This window comes from Mustela erminea, chromosome 20 (genome assembly GCF_009829155.1).
Source record: "Mustela erminea isolate mMusErm1 chromosome 20, mMusErm1.Pri, whole genome shotgun sequence".
NCBI classification, from domain to species: domain Eukaryota; kingdom Metazoa; phylum Chordata; class Mammalia; order Carnivora; family Mustelidae; genus Mustela; species Mustela erminea.
In genome coordinates, this window is record NC_045633.1 from 15,678,943 (window position 1) to 15,706,774 (window position 27,832).

Below are 27,832 nucleotides of genomic sequence, written 5' to 3' on the forward strand. Positions count from 1 at the left end.
TGCTTCTCCCTCTCCCACTCCCCCTGCTTGTGTTCCCTCTCGCTGTGTCTCTGTCAAATGATTAAGTAAAATCTTTATTAAAAAAATTCTGCCTGGATGGGGAAATAACTTGCTAATAGTTGAGAGGTTACTTCACAATATAACAGGTGACAGTTTTGTGTACTGGGGGGGCAGTGGTTTGGGGGGGTAATGTGAGGGAAAGGCCTCAGCTAAATTTGAATCTTGGTTTGGGGACAAATTGTGATTTTAGGATAGTTGGGTACGTTCTGTTTCATGTGCCTTTAAAGTAGTCTATTTTCTATATTTTATATAATGTGAAACTGTACGTGACAAAGTTCCGAACCAGATCACCCAGGCCATCAGCCTCTAGTATTCCAACCATCCCAACAGTCAGGGGACAACGCTGCCGTTTCGAGCAACAGGCACCATGTGATTTCTCATCAAGACAATCGTGTGAGGTCTTTGCAGGGAGCAACTGATGTCTGACAACTCATCACAGGACAGCCTCCAGCGCCCTCTCCCTCTCATGGAACCGGATTCCTGGAGGAAGGACCCGCAGGGGCTCGGGACTCCATGCTTGGTTACTGATCTGGTAGTACCATCTGAAAGTTCTCCACGATAGCAGAGCCAACAGTCCCCCATTTTGTATTTGCAGTGGTCTCCAAGGATTACAGAGACAGCCCTGTTCTCCAGTTTGCTTGATAAAGACTGTTGCTTTAAAGAGGTTGAGTGATGATGAAAATCAGACTATCTTCACGGAACACTCTGCTACAAAAATGAAAAGTGCAGCCAGAAACAAGAAGATGCTGGATACATAGGTAGATAAGTAGGTTGGTAGGAAGGTAGGTCAGTAGGTAGGTACATAGATAAATGAGGAGAGAGAGAGAGATCTTGAATTTTTACCTAAGGAATGCCAAAGGTAGTAAAAGCAATCTATCTGGGGAACCTACGTTCCCTTGTCTCTACATGTGAGTTGCAAACTAAAACCTTCAGTAGTTACTGTCTGTATTCTTGGTGTTTCTAGGGTTTCCTGTTGGTTGGCTTGGCTTGGGGTTTGGTCCACGTGGCAGGTAGATGGTGGTCTCTCCAGAGAACTCAATTTTATCTGTTTCTTCCATTTGGAAGAAAGCTTGTCATTCATTCATTCACTAAATCTTGGTGACCTAGCCTGATTCATTCTGGGGAATGTTCCACACGTGCTTGAGAAGACTGTGTATTCTGCTACTCTCGGAGGGAATGTTCTGAGATGTCTGTCTGGTCCACTTGGTCTAAAGTCTGGTTCCAATCCAATATGTCCTTAGGGATTTTCTGCCTGGATGATGTATCCCTTGCTGACGGAGGGGTTCGGAAGTCTGTACTACTATTACTGTATCCCTCCCTTGGGATCTGTTAATACTGCTTCGTTAATACTGCTAGGTGCTCTGGTGTTGCATTAATGATGGTGCGTTCATTTTTACGGTAAAGGGATCATTTCATCATGAGGATGTCATAAATATTTATTCACCAACTATGTGTATATTACAGCCTAAGCATTGTACTCGATGTTAGTACTGTCTCAGCCCTGCTCTAGACTTCCCTTAGTCCCATCAGAGAAAAAAAAAAAAAAAAGTGAAAAGAGGCATACTTGGTGACACCTGAGAATTACATGAAATTCGAATTCCAGTGTCCATAAATAAGGTTTTATTAGAACACGGCCATGCCCTCTTGTCTCGCTATCACACACTGGCTGCCTTCTTGCTTTGCTAGCAGAGTCACCGTAGGACACGCACAGCCTGCAAAGCCCTAATACGATGTGGCCTGTTCCAGAAAATGTTTGCCATCCCCTGGTCTAATACAGGAAGGGAACTGTCTCTTTGTGTGTCTGTCTCTTTTTAGGAACAAGAAGAGTTTTCCTAGAACCCTTTGGCAGACTCTTCCCAATGCCCTTGGCCTGAGGATTCCAGATTTCATGCTTAACCCAGACACTGGCAGAGGTCATTAAAATGACCACGCTGAGCACTGACATCTTAGCTGGGGATCAGATTCCTTCAGCGAGGGATATACTCAGGAAGCACGCTCTTAGAAAAGAGAAGAGAAGAAGCGACGGACACTATGTGCCCCAGTCCATCCCTGGGCTGCCCCACATGCACACATAACTCTGTAAGAATTTTTAAGATTCTTATATATTCATGAAATGAACTAACCCCTTCCCAAGAGGTAAACAGCCTGAAGCCCAAACCAGTTAGTACTTCCAACTCGGGGGGGGTCATTTGGCGACACGGATTATCCTCTTTATCAGATGTGGCACCTCATGGCCTGGCAACCTGTGACAGGAAGCTAAGTCCTAGACGCCCGATGTCCCCAACATGTAACGGGGGAAAGGAACAGGATGTCTATCCTAAACGATCCTCTTTGGAAAATGCATGAGCAGAAGCAGAATCAATCCCCAGTGGCTGAAGGTTCCGGTAGCAGCAGAGCTGGGTGGTTCTGCCTTATGGTCTTTTATGAGGCAGGGTAGACTTTGAGCTGGAGAACATCTGTCTCCTCGTCCTGTGGCTGTGTCTCCTGAGGCCAGAATGTCAAGCTGTGATCGTCGTAGCTACATCCCTGGGCTTGGCCCTTTGGTGAAAAGGCTAGGACCTGGCCTATCTTTTCTAGTTATCTCCCCCATTCTGTCCCGCTTTCAGCCTCCACGCCCCTGACCTGTGGTTTAGCACAGGGCTTGGCAAACACGACCGGCTCGCCGGCCAAAGGCCTGCTTTTTTAAGGCCCCAGAGCGAAGAACGCATTTTGGTTCTTAAAGAGTGCTAAAAAAAACGTGGAGAAGAATGCAGCAACGACCTTAGGCGGCCCGGGACACCTAAACCCTTTACCGTCTGGCCCTTTACAGGCCAAGGCGCCGACTCCTGGCTGAGAACTTGAGTCGTCCATCCCTGCCCATCTCTGAATCCTTGGACTTTAGACTGTGGGCTTCAGGCAGAAACAATCTCAGCAAAGCCGTGTTTTCTTCCACTTCTGCTATTAGATGAACCACCTTTCGGCTCAAAGAGACGTTTTCTCGCAGGAGCTTAGTGGAAACTCTAGGAAGCTGCACAGGGCACCAGCCCCGATAGGTTTCTAAAACCTTCCCTGATACGACGACATCCGTCAGGACCCCGGAGTCCCGGCATCGAGCCCCGTGTCGGGCTCCCCGCTCAGCGAGGAGTCCGCTTCTCCCTTTCCCGCTGCCCCTCTCCCTGCTCGCGCTGTCACTCACTCTCTCCCCAATAAATAAAAATCTTAAAAAACCCAAACAAAAGAACAGCGGCAGAGATGATCTGGTTGTCAAAGAGACCAGACCAGCCTGAAAGCGTGGATCCCACCGCCCTCGGCTCTGCCGCCTGCGCCGGCCAGCGGCTCCGCAGAGCGTCTGTGGCTCGGAGCGCCCGCGTGCAGTCCCATCACTCAGTCGCGAGCCACAGTGACTCCGGCTGATGCACCCCGGAAGACATCCCTCTATGCGCGCGAGCCTCACTCCTTCCGGTGCAGAGCGCGGCACGCCGCGTCCACCTGATTGGTGAAGACTGCGTCATGTGACCACGCCCTCGCTGCAAGGGAGGCATGTGACCACGCCCTCGCTGCATGGAGTCATGTGACCACGCCCTCGCTGCAAGGGAGGCTGGGAAATAGGCAGCGGGCATTGTCAGCGTCTGCAGGGGGAGGTCAGGGCGGCCACCCACCAAGACTCGGAAGGAAGGGACTTCCCCAGGAGAGGAAGGAAGTTCCAAGGCCGGGAGGTCGAACCCCGTGCGAAGCTCCTGCTGCATCCTGCCGGAATCCCGTTCCCCATCTACCCGCTCGTGCTTCCCACGCTTTATGGACGCGTCTCTCAGCCACGGCTCCTTGCTCGTAGACATGTACAGTCTGCACTATTGTTTGCCGAACATTGTTCTTCCAAGCAACTATCTTTTAACATAAATGCATTGATTCCGAAGGAAAGTATCGGGTAAGTTGAAAACCAGCATCGGTTGTCCCAAGTGACCTGGATAGGATTTAGAATGAGAATGCTATGAAGTGCACTGCGGGTGTTTGCCTCGTAATGGCAATGTAAAAAACCCACAAACCGATGCTCTTGCTGGTGTGAGGGAATTCACAGGGGCGCCTGGTTCCTCCCGGTCACGATTTCCTGAATCTCCTCTTCCAAGATGGCCTCGTGATACGGCCCAATCCCACACGGATGTCAGTGAGGCCATACCTGGATGTGCACGATCAGAGGTTTCCAGCCTCCGAGGAAGCCCGGCACGCCCCATATCTCACCCCCGCTTCTGACCACACGCCCCACTCGAGCTTCTGGGACGGCAGCGACCCAGGAGGGCGATGTGTAATCCCGCGCAGATGGCTAATTACAGAGCGTGTCTGGCTTTTTAAGGGGCTGAGGTTTCTGACTCATTGCCTCTGGGGCCGGAGCTTTGTTTTGTCTTCTCTGATGGCTGCATTTCTCCCTCCCACCCAAGGCCATGGCCCCCATCTTCTGCGAACAACCAAACCCTCCCCGGAAGGCAAGGCCAGGCCACCTAAGACACTTGGGCCTCAGAACCAGACAGGCCCAGGTTCCAATCTGACTCAGCAACTAGTTGCATGGAGGCTTTGCCAAGTGACTAAGATGCTCGTGTCCTCATCTGAAATGGGGTAATGCTCCGGCCATCTGGTCTCCTGTTCTGCCCTTGTGTGTTGAGCACCTACTATGCACCATATAGTGGGGTAGGCACAGAGACACAAGGATGGATCAGACAGGTCCTGCACACTCATGGAGACTTCATTGTAGCAAGGACAAACAGACCGCAAGGAAGAAAAATAAAATTACAAATTGGGATACAGCCCATGAAGGAGGCAGGGTGATGGGAAGACAGCAACTCGGGAGACGAGGACTCATTGCTGGCGTGACGCTGACACTAAGACCTGCGTTAGGAGGGTCTGAGGACGGAAAGGACAGGGCTATGGGCCCCGCCGTTACGCAGGGTTGTGGGGATTCAGTGAGGAAGCCCACGTGTGGGACACGGTCCGGAGGACACTGAGTGCTCGCAGAGCCGCCCAGAACCCTGGCTGACAGAGCATCTTCCCATGAATTGTATCATTACATTTGATTTTCATGGCAACCTGTCACACAGAGCAGACACCGTGCACTCCTGTTACTGGTGGGAAAGCTAGAAGAGCAGGTAAGTACCGGAAGGAGGCAAAGCGATTTCCTTTGGTCTCTCTTCTCCCCCAAACCACCTCCTTTGATTAATGGTGGCCCCTTGCAAGACGGGAGTGGATGAGCTATTTTTTGGTGTTCGTGGGTCTGGGCGCAGCTGGGGGTGGGCTGGGCAGCTCTGCTCATACTGGGTGGACTTGGTCCCCACGTCTGGGTGTTGGCGGATGAAGACTGGCCTTGTCTGAGATGGCGGGGGCACTCAGCTTTGTGTTCCGTAGCTCTCGTGTCCTGGATCAGGCTGGCTCAGGTATAGACTCACGGTGATGCCAGAGATGCAGGAGAGCGAAGGGAAACATAGACATTCTCTTGGGCTTGCAATTGGGGTGCCACTCCTGCTGCTTCCTACCGGCCAAACAGGCTACAGATCTTACCTGGGTGCATGGAGGGGAAACCAGCTCTCTCCTTTGGGGAGAGGACCACACAGTCACCTGGTGGAGGATGGGGGTGAGAAGGTGAGGGCGGGAGGCAGCAAAGGCTGGAGGCCATTAATATAATCTGTTAGCACAGACTTCAGTTCGGGGCCATAAAATAGAGAGTGTGTGTGTGTGTGTGTGTGTGTGAATGGAAGCACCCAGAGCACACACCATTTAAGGCATACTTGTGCAAATGCAGATTCCGGATCTGTTAAATCTCAAAGGGACTGGGCCAGTATCTGAATGTTGGGACTTCAGGTTTTTCGGGTGATTCCGAAGTTTGCAGATCGTCATTTTCAGGGAGCAGATCTAGGTATAAAGCAGATGAGTTTCAATTTTACATTTGGAGGTAAACGCTAGAACATGTATATGAGTATCTCCTCCACCCCTCCAAAAAAATGTGTATCCCAAATGTATCCTGTTTCCAGTGCGTTTGCTTTATAGACTTCGGGAGGCTCAGTGGCCAGAAAATGAAAAAGCAGGTACTACTACCACCCCCTAGTGGTGAGTGGCCGCATAACCACATAACAATAACACCACCCGCCCCCAGCAATGATAGATTCTTTCAACATTCAGTTTAGTCAAATCCTACACAGCTGATCAAAGGTAGTGTGAGTATTCCTCCTTACTGAACAGTTAAATCTATCCTACCAGAACATTGCTATGTGCCGATTTTCATTAGTTCAATTCATTAATTTTTAGCCATGTGATTTTTAAAAATTCAATTAATTAACATAGAAGGTATTAGTTTCAGAGGTAGAGGTCAGTGATTCATCAGTCTTATGTAACACCCAGTGCACATTACATCACGTGCCCTTCTTAATACCCATCACCCCGTTACCCCCACCCCCGCACCCCCGTCCCCTCCTGCAACCCTCAGTTTGTTTCCTATGATTAAGAGTCTCTTATGGTATGTCTCTCTCTCTCATTTCATTTTGTTTCATTTTTCCCTTCCTTCCCCAATGCTCCTCTGTTTTCGTTTCTAAAATTCCACATATGAGTGAGATCGTATAACAATTGTCTTTCTCTGATTGATTGAACTCGGTGAGCAGATTACCTTCTGGTTCCAACCGTATCATTGCAAATGGCAAGATTTGGGGTTTTTTTGGTGGCTGCATAGTATTCCATTGTGTATATAGACCACCTCTTCTCGATGCGTTCATCTGTTGATGCACATCTGGGCTCTTTGCGTGTTCTCAGCCATGTGATTTTTGTACCCTCATGTTTAGTTGGCACAATATTACCACATTAAGAGAGATTTGCTGCTTACAACCGGATGTCAGTATAGAAGTTACCTCTTTTTTTTTTTTGAGGTTTAAATTCTTTACTTTTTTATTTTTAAATTTATTTTCAGCATAACAGTATTCATTGTTTTTGCACCACACGAAGTTACCTCTTCTTACATGAGACCAGAATATCTTTCCAGTGCAAAACCACTTTGAAGTCATTTTAAATAATTGTTATGAAAAATACCTGTGAATGTTTTCTTTCAAAATCTGTCCTTGTAAGAGCTCCCTAGTATGGACCAAAGTTTCTCAGCATTGGCTCAGTGGGCATTGGGGACCAGATAATTCTCCATTGCAGGGGCTATCTTACACCTTTCTGGCATTTACCAGCATGCCTGGCTTCCACCCATTAGATGCCAGGAGACACTCCCCCCCACACACATCAAACTGTGGCAGCAAAAAAGGTCCCCAGATCTTGCCAAATGTCCCCTGAGGAGGCAGAGTTGCCCTCAGATGGGAGCTCCCTACTGCTGTAGGGTTTTATATACCAGGAAATACGGTGACAGGCGATCCTCTGGGAGGTTGCAAGGACACTGCTGGAAATTCTGAGGGTGGCTGGCCCTGCTGCTGCTGCTCCTGGGACAACAAGGCAAAGCCAATGACCGCCTGCCCCACTGTGGCCCTTGGCATGTCTGAACCCGCAGGAGAACAGCACAAGATGTTCCTGGTGCCCAGGCTGCAGCTGCACATTTGCTCAGTATTTGTCATCAGCTGAAACAAACAGAGACAGGAGGAACCAGGAAGAAGTTGCTGCTCCGTGTTTGTAGAAGGATAATAGTGTAATTTCACTGGAGGCTTGGACACATGCGAGGAAAGGGAGGTGTGACCTGACCTTGGCACAAGGTTACCTTGAAAAACAGATTTTTCAATTTTTTCCAGAAGGAGAAGTTAAATTGCCAGGACAGGCTGCTGCCTCGTCCAGGACGGGGTGGCGGCTGAGGGAGCTGCTGGAGACCAGAGCTCTGCCAGAAGAGCAGCCACCTCCCTCCTTCCCCATCCTCTGTCCTCCCGCGGCTGCTTGGGATGGGCGGACTTGGGTCCGGGAGAAAGGATCCCGAAAGCCCCCCAGCCATTTTTCGGATAAAGTGTGACTACCGGATCATGAGAGAGTAGCTCTCTGGGACCAAGGGTTGGGGTGACCCCGCGGAGCTGGCTGCCTCGGTCTCAACCGTATCCCAGCCACTTGGTGCTGTGTGCCCTGCAGCCAGCTGCTGGATTTCTCTGGGCCTCTGCTTCCTCTAAAATGGGCCTGGTGGCGGCAGCAACTGCAGGGAGCATACAGTTGGTGCTCACTGATGGCTGTTAATCTCTTACTATTGTCAAGGCCACCTGCCCGGTGCATGGTCGATTCAAGGCTTGAAGCTAGATTGTCTGACCCCGGATCCCGGGTTCTTGCCCTTGCCACGTGCCAGAGCCCCCCTGGGATGCTTCTGAGCCCGGATCCCAAAGAAGGGGTCATTCACTGGTCTGGGGGAGCAGTCTGGGAGTGGAAGTTGTTCAAGTTCTCCAGGTGATTCTAACGGGTAGCCCGGGGCTGGGAACCTATCTCTGGTCCATGTTGTAACCCAGGTGTGACGTAGTAAGTCAGGATGCTAGAGCATTTGACCTGATGTGACTGGCTCGTGTGACTTAGCATAACATCCTCCGGGTTCATGCACAATGCGGCCTGTGACCACGTCTCCTCCTCCTTGGCGCCTACATTATACTCCATTGCGTGTACACCCCGTCTTTGCTTTATCCACCGGGCTCTGTTGATGGGTCTTTACTTTGTTACCGCCTCTTGATATCACTTGACCTCTAGGAGTCAGACTCAGGAACAGACAGTGGAATGTGCGTTGCCAGCAGCTGGGGGAAGGGGGTACGGCCTTGGCGCTCATGCAGCTTGGAAAAAGTTCCAGAGATGTCCTGAACGCCGGCGTGCTTATGGTGAATGAATGATAGCAGACGCTCAAAACCGTAAGGAGGTAGATCTCCTCTGTTTCATTTTTCACCATGATTAAACAGTTGGGTGGTTCAAAGAAGTGTGAAAGTCTCCCAAGTGGGCAGAGCCCCCAGAGAGCAGGACTGAATGAATCAGAAGGGGCTTCCTGGAGGAGGTGGTGGCTGAGCTGACCATGGAGATGGACCTTCAGGGAGGAGAGGAACCCCCGGGGAGAGGAAGAACCCGTAGAGCCAACATACCGAGCAGCCGCTGGAGTGGAAGCTTTCCCAGGGAATTAATGGGAGCAGCGGGCTGCTGGGAGCTCCAAGCAGGGATCTGGAGTCGTCGGTGTGAACCCAGACATGGGAGCTCCGAAGAGTTGCGGGTCCCACCTCCCCACCTCTGGGTGAGTTGACACAGTAACCAGAGTAGCTAATGAAGGGTGATGCTTCAGGCTCGCCCTCCAGCCTCCATCTTCCTCCGCTGGTTTTCAGCAAGGGAGGCAGAGGCCCAGGAGGCAAGATGGGGCCAAATGGGGCAAGATGTGTGACTAGCCCGATGGTGCCTGCAGCTCCCCTGATTTCAAGTTTGGGCTCACATCTGCCTCCGTGCACGGGAAAAAGTCTTTATACTGGCCCGGGGTGGGGCTGGGGGAGTTGGGGGTGGGAGGTGGGGAAGTGCAGACTTGCTAGCTTGGAACTCCCTGCTGGCGGTGGAGCATGCGGGGGCTGCACCCCAGGCTTTGAGTCTGTCCCTGCAGGAGTGGGGCCCGGGGAATCCGCTGTCTTGACAAGCTCAAAGGGATCGCGATGGAAGGGGGGCCGTGGTGGGGATCAACTGGGAGTGTTTCACTGTCTGCGAAGGCAGCCAGTGCTGTGGCTGTGAGACGGCCCAGCCCCCCAGAATTTCCTTCTTCTCTGCCGGGTCTCTGCTCTCACTGAGCAGGAGCAATGCAAAAGGGGCTTAAAGGTGGTTTGGATGTGCCATGACCTGACTTCAGTGTGGTCCGACCAAAACTGAGAAATTAAAAACAAAAAAAGGAAAAGAAAAAAGGGAAATGTCCCTTCCTATGCAGGGTCTGCTGATGGTCGAAAAACCTACTGTGTGGCTATTTATTGCCCCCCCCCTTTTTTTTGGTGGCTAGTTTGCAGTCCCCCTCCCTTTGGTAATAACACCCCAAATTTCTTTTGGAGAATCATCTCTCCTTCCATCTTTGGAGAATCAAATCTGATGGGCAAGTCAATGAGGTGTCTTGTGCTATGGGACCCACACCAGACCAATCAACTTTTCTTTCTTAGACTCTCCGGGGCTCGGGGAGGGTGGAAAACCCTGTCGGTGTTTGTTCCCTGGAGCAGGTGGGTCTTTATCTTCGCCCCCTTCTGAGCCTTCCCTAATTCGACAGCACAACTGAGCCAATTGGAAATCCCCCTCCTCAAGTTCTGATCTGCTTGACAACTCTGAAGGTCTCTCTCGTTATCTCTATCTGGGTGCCGCTGCAAAGTTCTGGAAAGCTTCGTTTTGTTTTTATCTTGTCGTGGGAAAGGGGAGGAGCTGGGGTGGGGATGATAATGGGAATCATTACTGTGCTGTTCCTCTGCCCTATTCAACATAGTCCACCGGAAGAGGGTCCCATTTTCATGGCAGACAACATAGAGAAAGTTGCTTCTAGAATCTTCCTGAGATGAGTCTTCTTCCTCTCGTGTTGGGTTCAGCTTAAGGTAATTAGTCTTAATCTACATCAGTCAATGCTAATGTGACAAAAGGGGAGGAGGAAGAGACCCGGAAAGATGATAAAATCCACCCTCCAGGGCTTTATTTCTAAGTAGAACTGGAGCTCTAAAATCGGAAACAGTCAGGGAAGGGCTTTTGAAAAACCAACTGACTTTGGCTTTTTTTTTTTTTTTTTTTTTTTTTTTTTTTGGTAATTTGTGAATGAAGTTCAAAATTGAAATCAGCTGAAAACTGCCAGAAAGCAAGCATTTTCCCTCTGCCCTTCTCGGTGTGTTTTTGATTGGTCCAATAATCGAATGAGCATAGGACAGATGAACAGGAGCAAAACAAATTTAATTACTATGTACCGGAGACCCCCAAAGACAGTCAGACCCAAGGACAACCCAGGCAGTTGAGGCTCACATGTCATCTGGAGCTAAGGGATGAGCAAGGGTCCTGGGGCTTCAAAGCGGAGGAGGGTGACTCACAGGACAAAAAGGGCAAATGTCTGGTAATTAGGTGGCTGACTTGCTATACTGATAGGTCATTCTGATTACAAAGCTGTCTCTTGGTCGTAGCTTCCTTTCTGGGCCAGGCTCCCTATCTAAATTCTCTTACATCGTTTAAGGAAGAGGTGTAAGTTTCTCTTGAGTCTGCTGGGTCTTGATTGCCTTCAGCTCAAAATAGTGCACGTGCCAAAGGGGCACATTTTGGGGGAGATTTGCTCTGAACCCCTGCAGAATCAATGTGGAGGTCTGGGAGGTAAGGACCAGGTCCTTACCTCCATGTATCTAGATATTGAGTAAGAGACTTGCCACACTGGCACCATATTTCAAGTATGTTATTTTGTAGTGGTGTGACTCTTGGCTTCAACGTGAAAAGGACAAAAAAGTTTAACGCCCGTTTCAGAAAGGTGGGAAAGAGGCCTACTGCCACCTGGTGGCCAATTTTCCAAATTGTTTGCTGGGGCCTTTTAGGGAAGAAATTTGTGACATTGAATGTAGAAGGTGAAATGCAAAAATTCCAATGCCCTAGACCTGGGCATCCAGACCTTGGCTCTAGACCTGGGATAGATACATCTCTATATTCAACTAAAATCTTCATTATGAACCAAAACAATTTGGTTTGGTCTGGTAGATTCTTTTTTTAAAAATCAGATAGTCCCCAAGGAAGAGAAATGATTCCAGTGATTTCTTTCATGGTCATTTGGCATTTTCCTCTGCCAAGTTATTTTTCCTGGAGTACGGACTGTGTGTGTATTTATTCTGCCCTACTTACTGGCCTCAGGGCAGAGTAAGTGGATCCTGAGGTCTGCCTGGTTATGTGCTTTCAAGGTTCCCAGGAAAGGGTTCTTGATTCTCCTGTCCCTGGACATCACTTCCACGACCCCAGCCCAGCTGCTGTCCTCTTGTTCTGAACAGGGCAATAGACTTATAATTGACTAATCACAAGACCCCGGTTCCCTGGTCTACCCGTCACCCCCACCCATTCTCTAGGTTAGTTTCTACATGGCAACAGGAGTGAACTCAACCTTGTCTTCCCCTATTACCATCTTGATTGAAATCTTCGCTGGCTCTCCATAACGCCCAAGATACTGACCTACTTTTTTTAAAAAATATTTTTAAGTTTTAATTTTAATTCCAGTATAGTTAACATACAGCGTTATATTAGTTTTGGGGGTACAGTGTAGTGATACAACACTACCATACGTCACCCAGTGGTCATCATGACAAGTGCCCTCCTTAATCCCCATCCCCCCAGCACCTCCCCTCCGGGAACCATCAGTTTATTCTCTATAGTGAAGAAGAGTCTGTTTCTTGATTGGTGTCTTTTTTTTTTTCTTTCCTTGTTTGTTTCTTAAATTGCACACAAGTGAAATCCTACAGTATTTGTCTTTCTTGGGATGATTTATTTCGTTTAGCATTGTACTCTCTAGCTCCATCTGTCATTGTAAATGGCAAGATTTCATTCCTTTTTATGGCTGAATAATACTGTTATATATCTAAAAATGCATCTTTTTTATCCATTCACCCATCAGTGGACACTTGGGTTTGCACAGTCCGCCTGTTGAAAATAACACTGTGATAGTAAGGAGATTCCTCCAAAAGGTAAAAATAGAACTACCTGTGATCCAGTAATGGCACTACTGGGTATTTACCTAAAAAATACAAACACTAATTCAGAGGGATACAGGTACCGCTAGGTTTTAGCAGCATTACTTACAATAACGACCCAGCTTCAGTCTCTAATACGGTCCCAGGTGCGGTTGCTGCCTCAAAAACAAGCCCCAAATTTAGAGGCCTCGAATAACTTTCGTTTTGGTTAGTTTTGTGGGTTGGAAGTTTGAGTGAGTGGGGCTCAGCTGAACTGTTTGTCCGATCCCCATGGCTTCTGCTGGGGCGTTTGAAACCCAGGATCTGCTTCAAAGACGGCTTCCTCACTCACGGGGGGCGGGGGGGGGGCCTCCCACCTGCCACCATGTGACATCATGTCCTCCAGGGTCTCCTGAATGGGCTTCTTGCAGCAAGGTGATCTTGGGATGCTTGCACTTTTTAGACAGTGGCTGGCTTCCAAGACACAGAAAGTCGAAGTTGCCAGGCCAGTTCCCGGAGCTGCCGAAGCGTCGCTTCCCTGTGCTTCATTGGTCAGAGCAGTTCTAGACCTGCCAGAGCGAAGGGGTAGAGACAGACTGTACCTCTCAGTGTGGAGCCGGGGGAGCAGGGAAGGAAAGCAAGACTGAGCTGCAGGAGACCAGTGAGGTCCTCTATGCTCTGCTGTCCACGGGCTAGCCCCCCGCAGCCTCCGTGGGCCTCCCTGAACTATCCTGATGCCCCTGCCTCTTGCACATGTTCTCTGTGCTCTTAACCTGGTGAGCTCTACCCGTTTTGCCAATCTCCCCTGAATCAGGATTTCCAGACCCTCCACGGGCTGGAAGAGTCCAATGACCCATTGTTTGTTCTCCCAACTTATTTTGAAAAGTTTCAACCTACAGAAATGTTGCGACATGACACCCACAGACTTTCACTTAGATTCTCCAACTAACAACGTTGTGGTCAATATTTATTTTGGCCTTTCTGCATGTGTGTGTGTGTGCATGCGCACGTGCGTGCACGCAAATTTTTTTGAACCATTTGTGAGTCACAGGCGTCAAGGCATGGAGTCAAATATCCATCATTTAACGTGGACGTGGCGCTATTACCTGTACAGTCTGTAGCTGGGGCTTCGCCTGTTGTCCAGATGATGGCCTCTAGAGCTGTTTTTTCTGAATCAGGATCCACTAAGAATCATGTAGTGGGTTTCACTGGCCCATGGGTTCCCCTGTTAGACCCAAATTCTCTTGCTTTAGAAGACTTTCTTGAGTGAGAGTTAAACCCCTCGACCTGGCACAGACCTTCCTGCACACATCCTCATGCCTTGTTCCTTCTAATCCTTCAGGCCTAAGTGCCTCCCTCTCCAAGAAACTCTCCTTGACTAGCACCCCCCCCCCCATCATGCTTTACCGTATCTCCTGCTCAGTTTCCTTATGGATCGCATCGTGTTGTTCTCTGAAAATCTTGTGTGTTTACTTTTTACTTATTAATGTCCTTAGGTCAGTTCCGAAAGGGCAGGGACCGTATCTACTTTTTTTTTTTTTTTTTAAGATTTTATGATTTGAGATTGAGGGAGAGGGAGGGGAGGTAGAACGAGTGGGAAGGAGGGGCAGAGAGAGGGAGAAGCAGACTCCCGCTGAGCAGGAAGCCTGATGCGGGGCTCGATCCCGGGACCCTGAGATCATGACTGAGTCCCAGGCAGAAGCCAGGTGCCCGGGAAAGTATCTGCTTGTTCTCCTTCTTAGTCCCTGGCCTGGTGTCTGGCATACGGCAGATGCTCAGTAATCCCTTGAAAGAATGCAGGAGTATTTCATGGGGAAAATTTAACAAATTGGGGAAAACGATTTGGGGTTGGCTGAGCTTCATGTCCCAAACCTTTTTACCATGTCATAAACCTCTTGGCACAGCTGCTAAGAATTTCTACTCTGTCTTGGGCTATCGCCCAGCCTACCTATGTCTGCCCTCTGATTTGCTCAGAGCAATAACCCCTGCCCATAAATTTACCAAATTGGCTTTATACAGAGCCCATTTGGGCTGAAACAAAGTCATATCCTACCGCTGAACTACCCAAGTATCTCTGCTTGCCACTCGTGGGTCCCCATCTACAAGCAAGAGACAGGTGTGTCCCTATTTTCATGGATAAAAAGAGCATAGTTCACCCATGGGAGCTGACCTTGGGCTGTGGTGATCGGTTTCATTTGCAGACAGGCCAGAAAATACCCCATGACCCCAAGTAATTACCCCCATGTGTGGCTCCCCCCCACCCCTTGCTGTATCTGTACCCTCTCTTCAGGCCACTGTGGACATCAGTCCCACAGGCCATGCCTACCATTAGGTACTCCCTCCCCCAACCTGAGTACTCCCCTGCATCCAAGGAGTGAAAGCGTGCGATTGCAAAAATGAAGTATCCTCTGCCTCTTGTGTTATCCTGTCTAAATCCGTTCCATGCCCCCTGTCCAACTGCACACACTAATCCAGGGAGAGAGAACTGGGTTGGAAATAGTTTTAACTATTACTCTTGAGTATAGAAATATTATCTTCACAGATCAGATGTTATTTCCCTCTCTCGAAGTAAAGGAAAAAAACTTCCAGATGGGTCCTTGGCCCAGGGCTTGCTAACAGCAGCCCACAGCTGTGTCCCTTGAGATCGGCCTTACTGCAATCTTTACAAAAGCTGAGGTGACAGAAATTCAGAGACCGACACTTTTACACTTGACCCACTACCACAAAAATCCAGAGGATGGAGGGAAATTGGACTTAAAAAAAAAAAAAAAAAAGCCTGTCATGCAGCCAATTCAATTCCATCCGTTCCTGTCTTTCGGCCTCATACGAGAGTTCCGTCGGGAGAGATGCAACTACCTGATATTTCCACCCTTGCTGGAGGAAATCCAGATGTGCTTGGGCATGAGGGTCACGTTGAGTCAAAGGCCACACTTCCTGCCCAAAGTCAGGGCATCCGTTTCCCTTTATGTATGATGCAGCCGTGTTAGGTACCAGATCTGTGTCGTCCTTAGGCTGGCTCTCTGCTGGTGCCGCCGAGGGGATAACACTTGAGGATCTTGCCCCTGCACTTTGCAAAAGGCAAGAAAAAGTACTGCTCGAGGCACCAGCCCCAGTGCTTACTGTCAGCCTTCCTACCCCATCCTGGTATCCTGAAAGCTCGTAAGACCTGTGCGCCCACCCGCATTCCAGAAGCGGGCGGCTGGGGATGGAGTTTCACTTTGGTGATGCACACCCAAATCTTGTTTAAGGTGTCAAGTCTTCGGGCTTCGCTTGGCACGTACCTGAGTGTCTGGTCTGTGTCCCCCACCCACCCACCAGCGGGTGCAGTGGCCCCCCTAGTGAAGCCCTTGTCCTGAGCCGCAGGGGGCTCGCCATTGCTCTGAGCTGGAAACTGGGCCTCGTGGAGGGCAGCTCATCTCATCGGTTCAGTTGGAATCTGGCTTTTCCAGGGGCAGTGTATTAGAAGAGAAAGACACAGGAGACTGAAAAATAATAGCTTTACTTCGGACTGAAGCTGTGAAGGTATTCATAAAATGCCAAAGAAAAGCGCTCCTCGTTCAATTTTTGCAATCTCGGAGCCTCCGAGGACTGCACTCTCACCATGGACCCAGAAAGCCCGCCTCTGGGGAGCAGACTGTTCCTCCCACTAGCCTTGACGTCCCTTTGCTCAGCAGCCCCCCCGCCCGACTCACACTCACCCAGTCTGCTGGCCCGTTGAGTTCCCGGGCGAGCCGGGCTAGCCACAGCTTCCCTCCCGTGCGCCGCAGACAGACGTGCGCCGGGGACTCTGCTCTCGGGGCCTTTACTGCTCTGTTCCTCCGAGGAACTGGGGCACCAGGAGAAGAACAGAGCAGCACGGAAGAATCAACACATGAAAACCTTAAACCTACAGCAAGCAACTTTGTTGTCCAGAGCTGAAACAGTGGGTTGGATGACGGTTTTATAAGACACACTCCGGGTTTTGTGTACACAGCACACGGTGTTGAACTGATTTTATTACGTACCTAAATATACAAACAGATTTAGGGAAAACCTCCAGACTCGTTTTCCAAGTGACTGGGTAGCCAAAAAAGAAAAACAATGGAGAGGGCAAATTCATGGCCCTTAGATTTTGAACAGAATGAGAAGACACTTATTTACATAAGATCTTGGGGAGATGAACCCCACAGACGAGCCTGCCTCCGAAGAGCGGGTTTTTCACCAACCTGCACTGCCCACAGACGCAGGTGCCCGGCAGCGGACTGCTGGCCGAGGCGCCGGGGGCAGCTCATACGCCAGGGCTCGTGGGCAGCGGTACTGTGCACGACACTGCCCAGCGACAGTACGTTGTAGAACATACCCACTGGGAGTACTTACGGGGTGCAAATCAGAAATTCATGAAACTAGAGGCCACTTTTGACACAGGGAAGAGGACTGCCCTATACAAAGGGTTCACAATCTGGACCGGCCCTTGAAGATGGCAAACAGTGTTAGAGGAACATCGTAAACCAACAACTCAAACATGAAAAAAAAACCAAAACAATGTGGTACAATATAATTACCAAAGCCTTTTTTTTTTTTTAGGTAAGAGTTTCAGAAAACCCAGGGATAGATTTTATATCACAAAATGGTCCATATCGCCCAAAAATGTCTTTTGATTGGACAGTAAAATAATATTTGTTGGAAGCTAAAAATTGAGATAAAGTACAGGCCATGGGGAGGGGCAGAGCTTTAATTTCTCCAATTTTCTTCCAAATCAACTTATTGCTAGGGTTCTCGTGGCAGAGGAAGAGGTGATAGCTTTCCACGGGGGCGCATTTGGGGTTGATTTTGGCAATGTTCCAAGTCAGGGCAATGCCCTTGGGTCTCAGCACCCGTTTCACTTTGAGCTCGGGCTTCTGGGGAGGAAGCGTGTCCCGGATTTTGTCCACCAGTTCAGGGAGTAGTGGTGGCGGCTCTGGGAGAGGTGGCAAGTGTTCAAAGGACTCAAGAACCTAGAAAGACATTTATAAAGTTTAGCAAGCTAGAGTGGACATTTTTGATTAAAGTTCTCAACTGCAGTTCTAAATACACTGCGTGTTCTCTGACCCATTTACCAGAATCACGAGAACATTCAAGACTATGTGGGCCTGGCTGGGTCCAGTCTTCTTAACCATCAGCTTCTTTTGGCATTAAGATCTCCATGCTCTGGAACCACCGATCCAGAATGGGTTAGGTCCCAGACACACTGGATAAATATTCCATCAATTCCAAATTGTGTCCCCAAATGTTGTGCTAATTTGCATGAAAAGTGTGAGTGTCCAACACCCATTTCCCTCTACCCTCATTGATCATGGCTGCTACTCTTAAAAATCTTTTGTTGGGTTTAAAAAAAAAATACATATTTAACCTCCAGAGTTTCTGGAAAATTCAATTAAATTATTTTGGTTCCACAAGTAAGTAGAGGCACAATAGCACATTCTGAAAAAGTACAAGCTGAAATGTGACCTAGGTGTTTCTGTGTGAGTACAGTGGGTACGTCCACTCAATCTGGAATGTGTATTCCTTGATAGAGCGGCTCCGATCCATACCTGGGCTGCATTTTGTGCCACGGGGGTTGTCTCCTTCGAGATCAAAGCAGCTTTTGCAGGTGACTCCATAGCGGATGCTGAACTTCCTGTGAACACAAGATTTGAGAAGTAAAATCTATCTGCGGTAATCAATTCCATAGCCTTTAAGCAAAACTAGTTTATGCCTTAGGTGGTAATTAAATATGAACTAAAATCATAAAACCGTGAAATAAGATAAATTTCTGATAAAAGTTTAAGACCCAGAACACCTGGGGGGCTCAGTCAGTTAAGCCTCTGCCTTCAGTTCAGGTCATGATCCCAGGGTCCAAGGATTGAGGCCAGCATCGGGCTCTCTGCTCAGCGGGGACCCTGCTTCCTCCTCTCTCTCTCTCTGCCTGCCTCTCTGCCTACTTGTGATCTCTGTCTGTCAAATAAGTAAATAAAATCTTAAAAAAAAAAACAAAAAACTTCAAGACCCAAAGGTGTCAAATACAGAGAATTTCCCTTTAATGTGACAAAAATTGCCCTAAGATAAACAAGTAAGACTTCCTAACTAGGAGAAACCATACATGGGAGAGGATCATCGGGCAGCGTTCTCTGAGGTGCCTTGCACTGTCTTAGGTCAACAGGATGTTTGCCAACACAGAGCCTTTTACAACCCAGTATAAATACTAGACACATGCAAGTCCTGGGAATTCAAACCAAGTATCAGGCAGTCTGGGGGTTAAAGGACTCTGTGTTTCTGAAGCTGCGTTAGCCTGGAGATCACATGCTCAGCTGGGCTTGAACTGCGCGGGTCCACTCACATGCGGATGTTTTTCGGTACATGCAGTACAGTACTGTAAATCCATTTTTTCTTCCTCATGATTTTAAAAGCATCTTTTCCCTAGCTCCCTTTATCATAAGAAAACGGCATATAATATGTGTAACACACAAGACGGTGTTGACTGTTCATGTAGTCGGTGAAGTGTCTGGTCAGCAGTTGGCCGTTAGTAGTTAGGTCTGGGGAGGTAACAGTCACGGCATTTTCAGCTGCATGTGGGGCTGGTGTCCTGTTATCATGCCCACATTGTTCAGGGTCAGCGGTAAACCGTGGACTGCGGTAAAGGAGAGGGCAAGGAGGGGGGTCAGACAGGAGGATGGAGTAAAGAGAGGCGGTGCGGGCAAGAAGGGAAAAGGAAGAAGAGGAAATGCGGGCTAAGGGAAAGGAAGAGGGTGTAAGCAGCTGTTAAGAATGGTCTGAAAACAACCAAGGAGAGGCTGCCTCTGGGAGGTGATAAGAAATGGGGCCTCCTGGCGCAAAGTAGTAGGGCTAGGGAGCTAAAACATTCCTGAGTTTGAGCACGTCTATGAAGCGTCAAAACCATTTTGATCTACTGTGTGTGCAATGGTAGAACTGATTAATATACCCTCTGAATCTCCCCCAACAAAATTTCTCTTGTTTGTATTTTTCTTCTGACAAGCATAATCGAGATTCTGCCTTGTGTTTGCAAGTCATTTCATTAGTCAGTTTATTTGCTGGTGGTAAAAGAATCTGTTGGAGCTGTAAGGACCTTCTGGTACAGATACGCCACAACCCATTTATCCATTTATCCGCTGATGGATGTTTGCACTCTATGCAGTTTGGGACCATTATGAATCCAGTTGCCGTGGCAGTGGTGTAGAAGTCAGTGGACATACAGGCTGTCATTCCTCGTGGGGGACTAGCTAAGACTGCAATGACCGTGTCTCATGGTTGAGGGTACAGTGAGCATCTGGAGGAACTGCTGAGCCACTTCCGAAGTGGTTACCATGTTACGTTCCTACCGCCAAAGCACCAGAATGCCAGCTTGCTCCACAGCCAGCCAACACTTTGTGTATTTTCGGTTCTTTTCACTTGTAGGCATTCTGATAGCTATGTTTTGGTGTCTCTCTATTGTCTTCATTTTGCTCATGAGTAAGAAGGATGAGGATGACGGTTTCTTGTGCCTATTTGCCGTCCCCATGTCTTTGATAGCAAAGTATCGTCTACTTGCTTTAGGCTTAATCTGTCCTTTTTTTCTCCTAGCATCTTAAGATAGAAACTTAGATTGTTCATTTTAGACTTTCTCTTTTTTTCTACTATAAACATGTAATGCTAGTCATTTCCCTCTAAGCGCTGCCTTACCTACATCCCTCAAATGTTGCTGTTTTTCCATTTTCGTTTCATTAAAAATATTTTTCAGTTTCTCTTTTGACTGCTTTGACTCCTGGGTTATTTAGAAATGTGTCTAGCCTCCAAATACCTGGGGATGTTCTAGCTACTTCTGTTATTGATTGCTGATTTAATTCTGCTGTATCAGAGAGTGTGCTCTGTAGGATAACTGTCCTTTTAAATATACTGGGACTAGAGGCGACCAGGAAGCTCAGTAGGTTAAGTGTCTGACTCTTGATTTCAGCTTAGGTCATAACCTCAGTCTTGACATTGAGCCCTGCAACTGATATCAGTGCTGTGAAGCCTGCTTAAAATTCTCTCCCTTTCCTTCTGCCCCTCCCCACCACCGGCTCACCTGCACTCTAAACGCACACACACACACACACACACACACACACACACACACACACACTAGTTTTGCAGTCTAGAACCCAACCTATCTTACTGCTCCTTTCCTGTGCATTTAATGTGAATGTGTACTCTGCTGTGGCTGGGTTGAGCAGTCTACAAATGTCAGTTAGGTTCAGTTGGGTTTGTAGTGTTGCTCGGGTTTTACACCTTCTGTTTCTGTCCACATGCCCTATCAATCACCAAGAAGGGAGTGACGGAACCTCCAATTATAACCATTTATTTTTTAATCATTTCATCCTATCAGTTTTTGCATCAGGAATTTTGAAATTCTACAATAACATGCCTACACATGTAGGTTTCCTTGGGTCTTCCTGATGAAATGGCTTCTTTATCATTATGAAATAGGTTTTTCTATTATTAATTTCAGAGGTAGAACTTAGTCATTCATCAGTTGCATGTAACATCCAGTGCTCATCACATCACGCGCCCTCCTCCATTCCTATCACCCAGTTATCCCTTCCCCGCACCCACCTCCCTTCCAGCAACCCTCAGTTTTTTTCCTAGAGCTCAGTATCTCTTAGGGTTTGCCTCCTTCTCTATTTCCTCTTATTTTATTTTTCCTTCCCTTCCCCTCTGTTCATCTGTTTTGTTTCTTAAATTCCACATATGAGTGAGATCGTATGGTATTTGTCTTTCTCTTATTTACTGCACTTAACATAATACTCTCTAAGTTCCATCCATGTCATTGCAAATGGCAAGGTTTCCTTCTTTTTGATGGCCGAGTAATATTCCATTGTAGATATAGACCACATCTTCTCTACCACTCATCTGTGGATGGACATCTCAGCTCTTTCCATAGTTGGTTATTGTGGACATTACTGCTATAAACATTGGTGTATGTGCACCCCCTTGAATCACTGTGTTTGCTTCCTTCGGATAAATACCCCACAGTGTGATTGGTGGGTTGCAGGGTAGCTCCATTTTAAACTTTTTTCCAAGGTGGCCACAGCAGTTTGCATTTCCATCAACAGTGTTAAGAGGGTTCCCCTTCCTTTGCATCCTCACCAATATCTCTTGTTTCCCAACTTGTTCATTTTAGCTTTTCTGACCGGCGTGAGGTAGTATCTCATTGTGGTTTTGATTTGTATTTCCCTGATGCTGAGTGATGTGGAGCATTTTTTCATATGTCTCTTGGCCACCTGAAATGGTCTTCTTTGCCTCTGGTACTGTTCCTTCTTCTGAAGGGCTTTATGATAATACAGTCACTCCAGCTTTGTCATGAGTGTCTGCACGCTTCTGCATAGTTGTCCTCTTCCCTCCTTTTAATTTTAACCTACCCGTATATTTATATTTAAAGGGCATCGTATAATTATCATATAATTTGGTCTTGTTTTTTTATCCAGTCCAACTATGTCTGCTTTTTCATGTTAGACCATTTATGGTTTTCTAATTACCAGTTTAGTTGGGTTTAAATCTACAATCTTGCCTCTGTTCTCCATTAGCCTCATTTGTTCTTTGAATTTTCTTGTGGCTTCTCTTGGATTATGTAAAATATTCGCCATCCCCACGTCTTCTATAGCAAAGTGTCGTCTGGATGTTCAACGAATGGCACCACCCAGGGGCCCCCCTTTTTGATAATGAAGGTTTGCCCACAACAACTTTTATATGAAAAAGTCTTAATTTTGTTTCCACTTTTGCATGATACTTGGTGTATATAGAATTTTAGGTTAAGGAATTTTTTACCCTAGCCTTTCAATGGTGTCATTTGACTGACATTTGGTTTGCATCGTTCCCACTGAGAAAACTGTGAATTCTTTGTTCTCTATATTTTATGATATAAAACATTTTTTTCTTGAAAAACATTGTGTTTTGTTTTCTGTTCACTTTTAAGATTTTTCTTTTTATCACTGGTTTTCAGGAATGAATTATGGTATACCTTGATATGGTTTTCTTTGTATTTATCCTGCTTGGAATTTAATGTAGTTCTTAATTATGTGGGTTTGTACTTTTCATTAAATTTAGAAGACTTCTGACCATATGTGGATGTCGGACCACTTGATATCATGTCACAGTTCATTGAAAGTCTGATTCCTTTTTCTCAGTCTTTTTTTTAAGGATTTAAGGTAGTTTCTTTCCCAACTATTTGGTCAGGTACTGTTTCCTCCAGTGTACCATTTTTTTCTCCTTCTTCTTTGTATAATATGCTATTTGTATTCCGTCCACGGAACTTTAAGTGTTCTCTTTTTTAAAATTTGGTTCTATTTTGTATCTTTTATTCATATTATTTATATTATTCTTTCCTGTTCACTTCTTATCTTTGAGCATATTCCTTTCTTTTTTTTTAACTTTAAAAATTTTATTATGTAATAATTTATTATATAATCTCTGCCCCCATTGTGGGGCTCAAACTCACAACCTCAAGATCAAGAGTTGCATGCTCTTCTGATTAAACTAGCTGGGTGCCCCACTTTGAGGATATTTCTATAAGTTCCTTCAAAGTCCTTGTCTGTTAATTCTGTCATCTCTGTCATTTCTTTTTTTTTTTTTTTTTTTTTTAAAAAGAGCGGTATTCCAGTGAACTTGCTTTTTTTTTTTTTTTTTTTTTTTTTTTTTAAAGATTTTATTTATTTATTTGACAGAGAGAGATCACAAGTAGGCAGAGAGGCAGGCAGAGAGAGAGGAGGAAACAGGCTCCCTGCTGAGCAGAGAGCCCAATGCGGGACTCGATCCCAGGACCCTGAGATCATGACCTGAGCTGAAGGCAGTGGCTTAACCCACTGAGCCACCCAGGCACCCATCTCTGTCATTTCTAAGTTTATTTCTATTGACTGATTTTTCTCCTGGTTATGGATTCCATTTTTTAGTCTCTGTATCTCTCATGATTTCTTTTTTACTGAATGATGGATATTATAAACTTTTTAAAAAGATTTTATTTATTTATTTGACAGAGAGAGATCACAAGTAGGCAGAGAGGCAGACAGGGGTGCGGAGGAAGCAGGCTCCCCGCCGAGCAGAGAACCCAATGCAGGGCTCGATCCCAGGACCCTGAGATCATGACCTGAGCCGAAGGCAGAGGCTTAACCCACTGAGCCACCCAGGTGCCCCGGGTATTATAAATTTTAAATAGTTGTGTGTTGAATTCCATTCTCTTCTTTTAACAGAACACAGTGGGCTTTGTGTGATAAGCTATCAAGTTATAGTAGTTCAGCTCAATCCTTTCAAAGCTTTTTGGTTTTATTAGGGTAAGGCTACAGCTGCCTTTGTTCTAAGATGAGTTTATACCCAGATGGTCCGTAAGAAACTGTCACTACAGCTGTCACTGCAGCTGGTCAGAACTGAAACATTTCCCACCTCTGAGCATAAGGCTCTTTGGTCATTCTTTGCCAAGACTTACAGGGTTTCACCCTACTCATGTGTGGCTTAATGCTTCAGCAAGGACTCAAGAGGACTCTGTGCTAGAGTCCCGGAGCCCTTTCTACTGAGTGGCTTCCTCATTCTGCCGCTGTAGTCTTCCCCTTCATTCTGGTGGCCTCAGCCTCTCCGAATGAGTCTCCGTCTCCTCACCTGGAATGGCAAGGCGGCCATCCTCTGCTTGGGAGTTCCTGCGCTGCACCACGGTCTAGGAGGAAAGCTGGCGCAGTCCGTACAGCTCATCTCACTCATCCCTCTCTAAGGGACTGTAGTCCTACACTGCAGTATCTGGCATTTTTTAAGAGTTAAGCCTGGGCCCTTGACTCCACCACTACTCTCTCTATATGCATTTATGACCTGTTTTGCATTACACTACTAAGATGTTACATCAGCACACACTTCTTCTACTACATTCTTTTTAATGGCTGAATACTGTTATACTTTATGAATCTAATTAGTGCACTTAATCCTTCATTTCTAGAAATTTAAGGATTTCCAAACTTTTATTTTTCACAAACAGCACTGCCATGAGCATTTTCGTACTTCCCTATATACTTAACTTCAGTTTCTTTAGGTAACTAGTCACAGAATTTTAGGGTCAAAGTCTTGCCTATTTGTAAAGCTTCTGATGTTGACAAAAGGTCTCCCAGAAAGATTTACACTCCCATTCACAGTATGTGAACTTACATTTCCTTTAAAACTCTTCAGTGGAAAATATGCATTAATTCAGTATTTTGGGGGGGAATATATACTGTGTGTTAAGCATTGTGCTAAGAGGATGGAGACTTGCAGATTAATAAAGCCACTGACGCTGGCCGGAGAGAATGGAGTCCTTTCAGGAAGTGATAATGTAAAGAAACAAAGAGCAATGCCATACAGCTATAATACAGGTGTGCCCCAAATACCAATGGTAAGGGGAGCCTGGAAGGAAAAGTCCAGCCCAAGAGTGTGAAGTGACTATGAAAGAATGAAGAGTAGGGTCATCAGACATACCCCAGGAGAGTGGGGCAGAACCAAGAGTCAAAAGCGACTCATGTCTACCTTGGGAAATTGGGTGAGCTGGCGATACCATTCATTAAGGCTGGGAATAATGGGAAACAGTCCAGGTTTGACCTGATACCTTTATTCAGAACTGGACACTCTACAAGATGAACAGATTCACATTATCATCAGTCGGCAGCGTAGACGAGAAGGGTCCATCTGTCCAATTGCTAGATTTCAAACTGAAGCCCCCCCAACTTAGAGGTCTGACTTACTTTCTAAAGCACTGAATGAATCTGTGTTCTTTTTATTTTACTCTACCTCAAATCCTGTACCCTACAGTTTAGAAATGACTTAATAATCTTAATTAAAAAGTAACTATTATAGGTTCCCAATTCATCTTTCAAATTTATATTTCTAATCTTCATCTTGGAACTGGAAATGGAAGGACTTTTTAATTCTATCATGGGGTACTTGGAGATTCCAATTGTTCTAACCTTTGGATCCCAGTTGAAAGGGGAGAAGGAACTGGCTATATATTTACTATGCTACTCCCCATTTTTAAATAGTACATAATTTTCTAATGCTTAAATAAGTTACATTCCCAGATTTTATTAAGAGTAACAAGAACATTCAAGTGCAGGGTGCCTGGGTGGCTCAGTTGCTTGAGCAACTGCCTTCAGCTCAGGTCATGATCCCGGAGTTCCAGGATCGAATCCTGCATCGGGCTCCCAGCTCCTTGGGGAGTCTGCTTCTCCCTCTGACCTTCTCCTCGCTCATGCTCTCTCTCACTCATTTTCCCTCAAATAAATAAATAAAATCTTAAAAAAAACATTCAAGTGCAGTTATTAAGAGTTGAAACTTATTTGTAACAGATGACTAGCCCCAGATGACTACATTTTACTTCTTCCTGTTTAAATCTGAGAAAGAGGGCACTGCTGTCATTCTTCCTCTACCTTCCCATGCTCTGCCCTAGTACCCTCTCACAGGGCTACTGAAACCAAGAAGAAAGGTGTGTACTGGAAAAGAGATTCATAACAGCCCCAGACAACCCAGCTGTCTTTCAGCGAGTGAAAACATCAAACATTATACATCGCATTATGGAATACCAGTCGACCATAAAAAGCAATACTACTGATAGGCAGCTGTGATGACCCACAGGGGAATCACGCTAAGTAAAAGAAGTCGGTCTCAAAAAGATACATAATGTATCATCACATTACACCCATGCATAATTGTAATTTGACTGTAGTGACCATTACGTGAATACATGATAAAATTGCAGAGAGCTATACACACACACTAACACACTAAAACAGACTTTATAAATGGGTCAAACGCTTTCTGGACTGTTACTTTCCCTCTCTCTTAAAAAGGAAAGACAGGGTGGGGGGGCAGGGACAGGGTGGCTGGGTTATGGACATTGGGGAGGGTATGTGCTATGGTGAGTGCTGTGAAGTGTGTAAGCCTGATGATTCACAGACCTGTACCCCTGAGGCAAATTATATGTTAATTAAAAAAAAATAAGGAAAGACAATCCTTTACCTGTATTGCAGTTTGATAGGGCTTCTTTCGTCAGATCAATCACAGAATCGAATTTCTTCTTCTCTACAGCCTGAAAAATTGTTAGAAAATGAAGATTTTGCCTCCATAGCAGAAAATATTCTTTTTAAAGGTTTTATTTATTTGACAGAGATCACAAGTAGGCAGAGAGGCAGGCAGAGAGAGAGGGGGAAGCAGACTCCCTGCTGAGCAGAGAGCCCAATGCGGGACTCAATCCCAGGACCCCGGGATCAAGACCTGAGCCAAAGGCAGAGGCTTAACCCACTGAGCCACCCAGGTGCCCTGCAGAAAATATTTTTAAAAAAGAAAACACTATAGCTTAATTGAACTCTATTATTAGGAGAGAGGGGCTGAGGAAATACTACGTGGTTTCTGAGAATATGACTAAGCAGATTCCGAGTTAGTTTGGTAAATAAGTAGGATTGTGAAATATGTTTGTCACTAACTGTTTTAATATTTAAGCTAGACTGGAAATCTGGGTATGCTAACTAATCAGGCATTAATGTTACAGAGAATGAATGAAAAAACTAAGTCACCCCCCCCATCCCCACCAGGCAGCAACACTAAGTTCACAGAACTAACATACTCAGATCAACAACATTCAGAGACAAAATTTATTACTTACCGTAACTTCTGTTTTAGCACCAGGTGAAGTACTAGAGTTTCCTGATTTGGTTTTTCCAGTATCTGAAAGAACAATACCAACATTTGACAAATGTATTAAAACTATTAGATATTTATGAACTTTGTAACATATGAATGCTCAGACACAATGAGGATGCACATTAACCATTTATTATTACATAATCACAAAAAAGGAACTCAGTTGACATGACCCATTCCAAAGACCGAGGAACCAATCCAAATAATTAAAAAAAACTAATTTGGGTTCAAAAGATTTTGTCCTTCTGTAACTTTACAACTGTTAGTAACTCTTTTTTGAAAATCCATCTGTAAATAGATATGGCATTTGAGGAAACAGACTTGTAAAGAAATGTACATATTCTTTATTCACAGTACCTCTAGCCCAGACTCTGGAGATGACTGAGGAGAATTCAATTCAGAACAGGAGAAAACCTCAGATAAATGCTTACTGTCTCTTGTAAATATCTGATTCTCAATCTGAATAGTCTGAGCCCTGGGGGCAACTGAGTGGCTGTGTAAGTGGAGGCAAAGCTTTCTGAAATCAA

The 27,832-nt window shown here is 46.3% G+C and overlaps 2 protein-coding genes across 7 annotated transcripts in view; one reads left to right on the forward strand and one right to left on the reverse strand.

The window, feature by feature from the left end:
* The first annotated feature begins 18 nt into the window (after nucleotides 1–18).
* GRIN2A (glutamate ionotropic receptor NMDA type subunit 2A) overlaps nucleotides 19–27,832 on the forward strand; it is a 609,475-nt gene continuing 581,661 nt past the window's right edge. Inside the window, exon 1 of the mRNA XM_032327993.1 lies at nucleotides 19–5,174. The gene's annotated coding sequence lies outside the window, so the exon portion shown is untranslated. The remainder of the gene's footprint in view (nucleotides 5,175–27,832) is intronic.
* Nucleotides 16,611–27,832, reverse strand: part of ATF7IP2 (activating transcription factor 7 interacting protein 2) — a 56,183-nt gene continuing 44,961 nt past the window's right edge. For all 6 annotated transcript variants that reach the window (XM_032328001.1, XM_032328004.1, XM_032328005.1 and 3 more), the window contains 4 exons: nucleotides 27,268–27,329; nucleotides 26,625–26,694; nucleotides 18,185–18,270; nucleotides 16,611–17,608 (listed from right to left, as the gene is read on the reverse strand). In XM_032328001.1, the coding sequence (XP_032183892.1) occupies nucleotides 17,195–17,608; nucleotides 18,185–18,270; nucleotides 26,625–26,694; nucleotides 27,268–27,329 (632 nt within the window). In that variant the 3' untranslated portion in view covers nucleotides 16,611–17,194. The remainder of the gene's footprint in view (nucleotides 17,609–18,184; nucleotides 18,271–26,624; nucleotides 26,695–27,267; nucleotides 27,330–27,832) is intronic.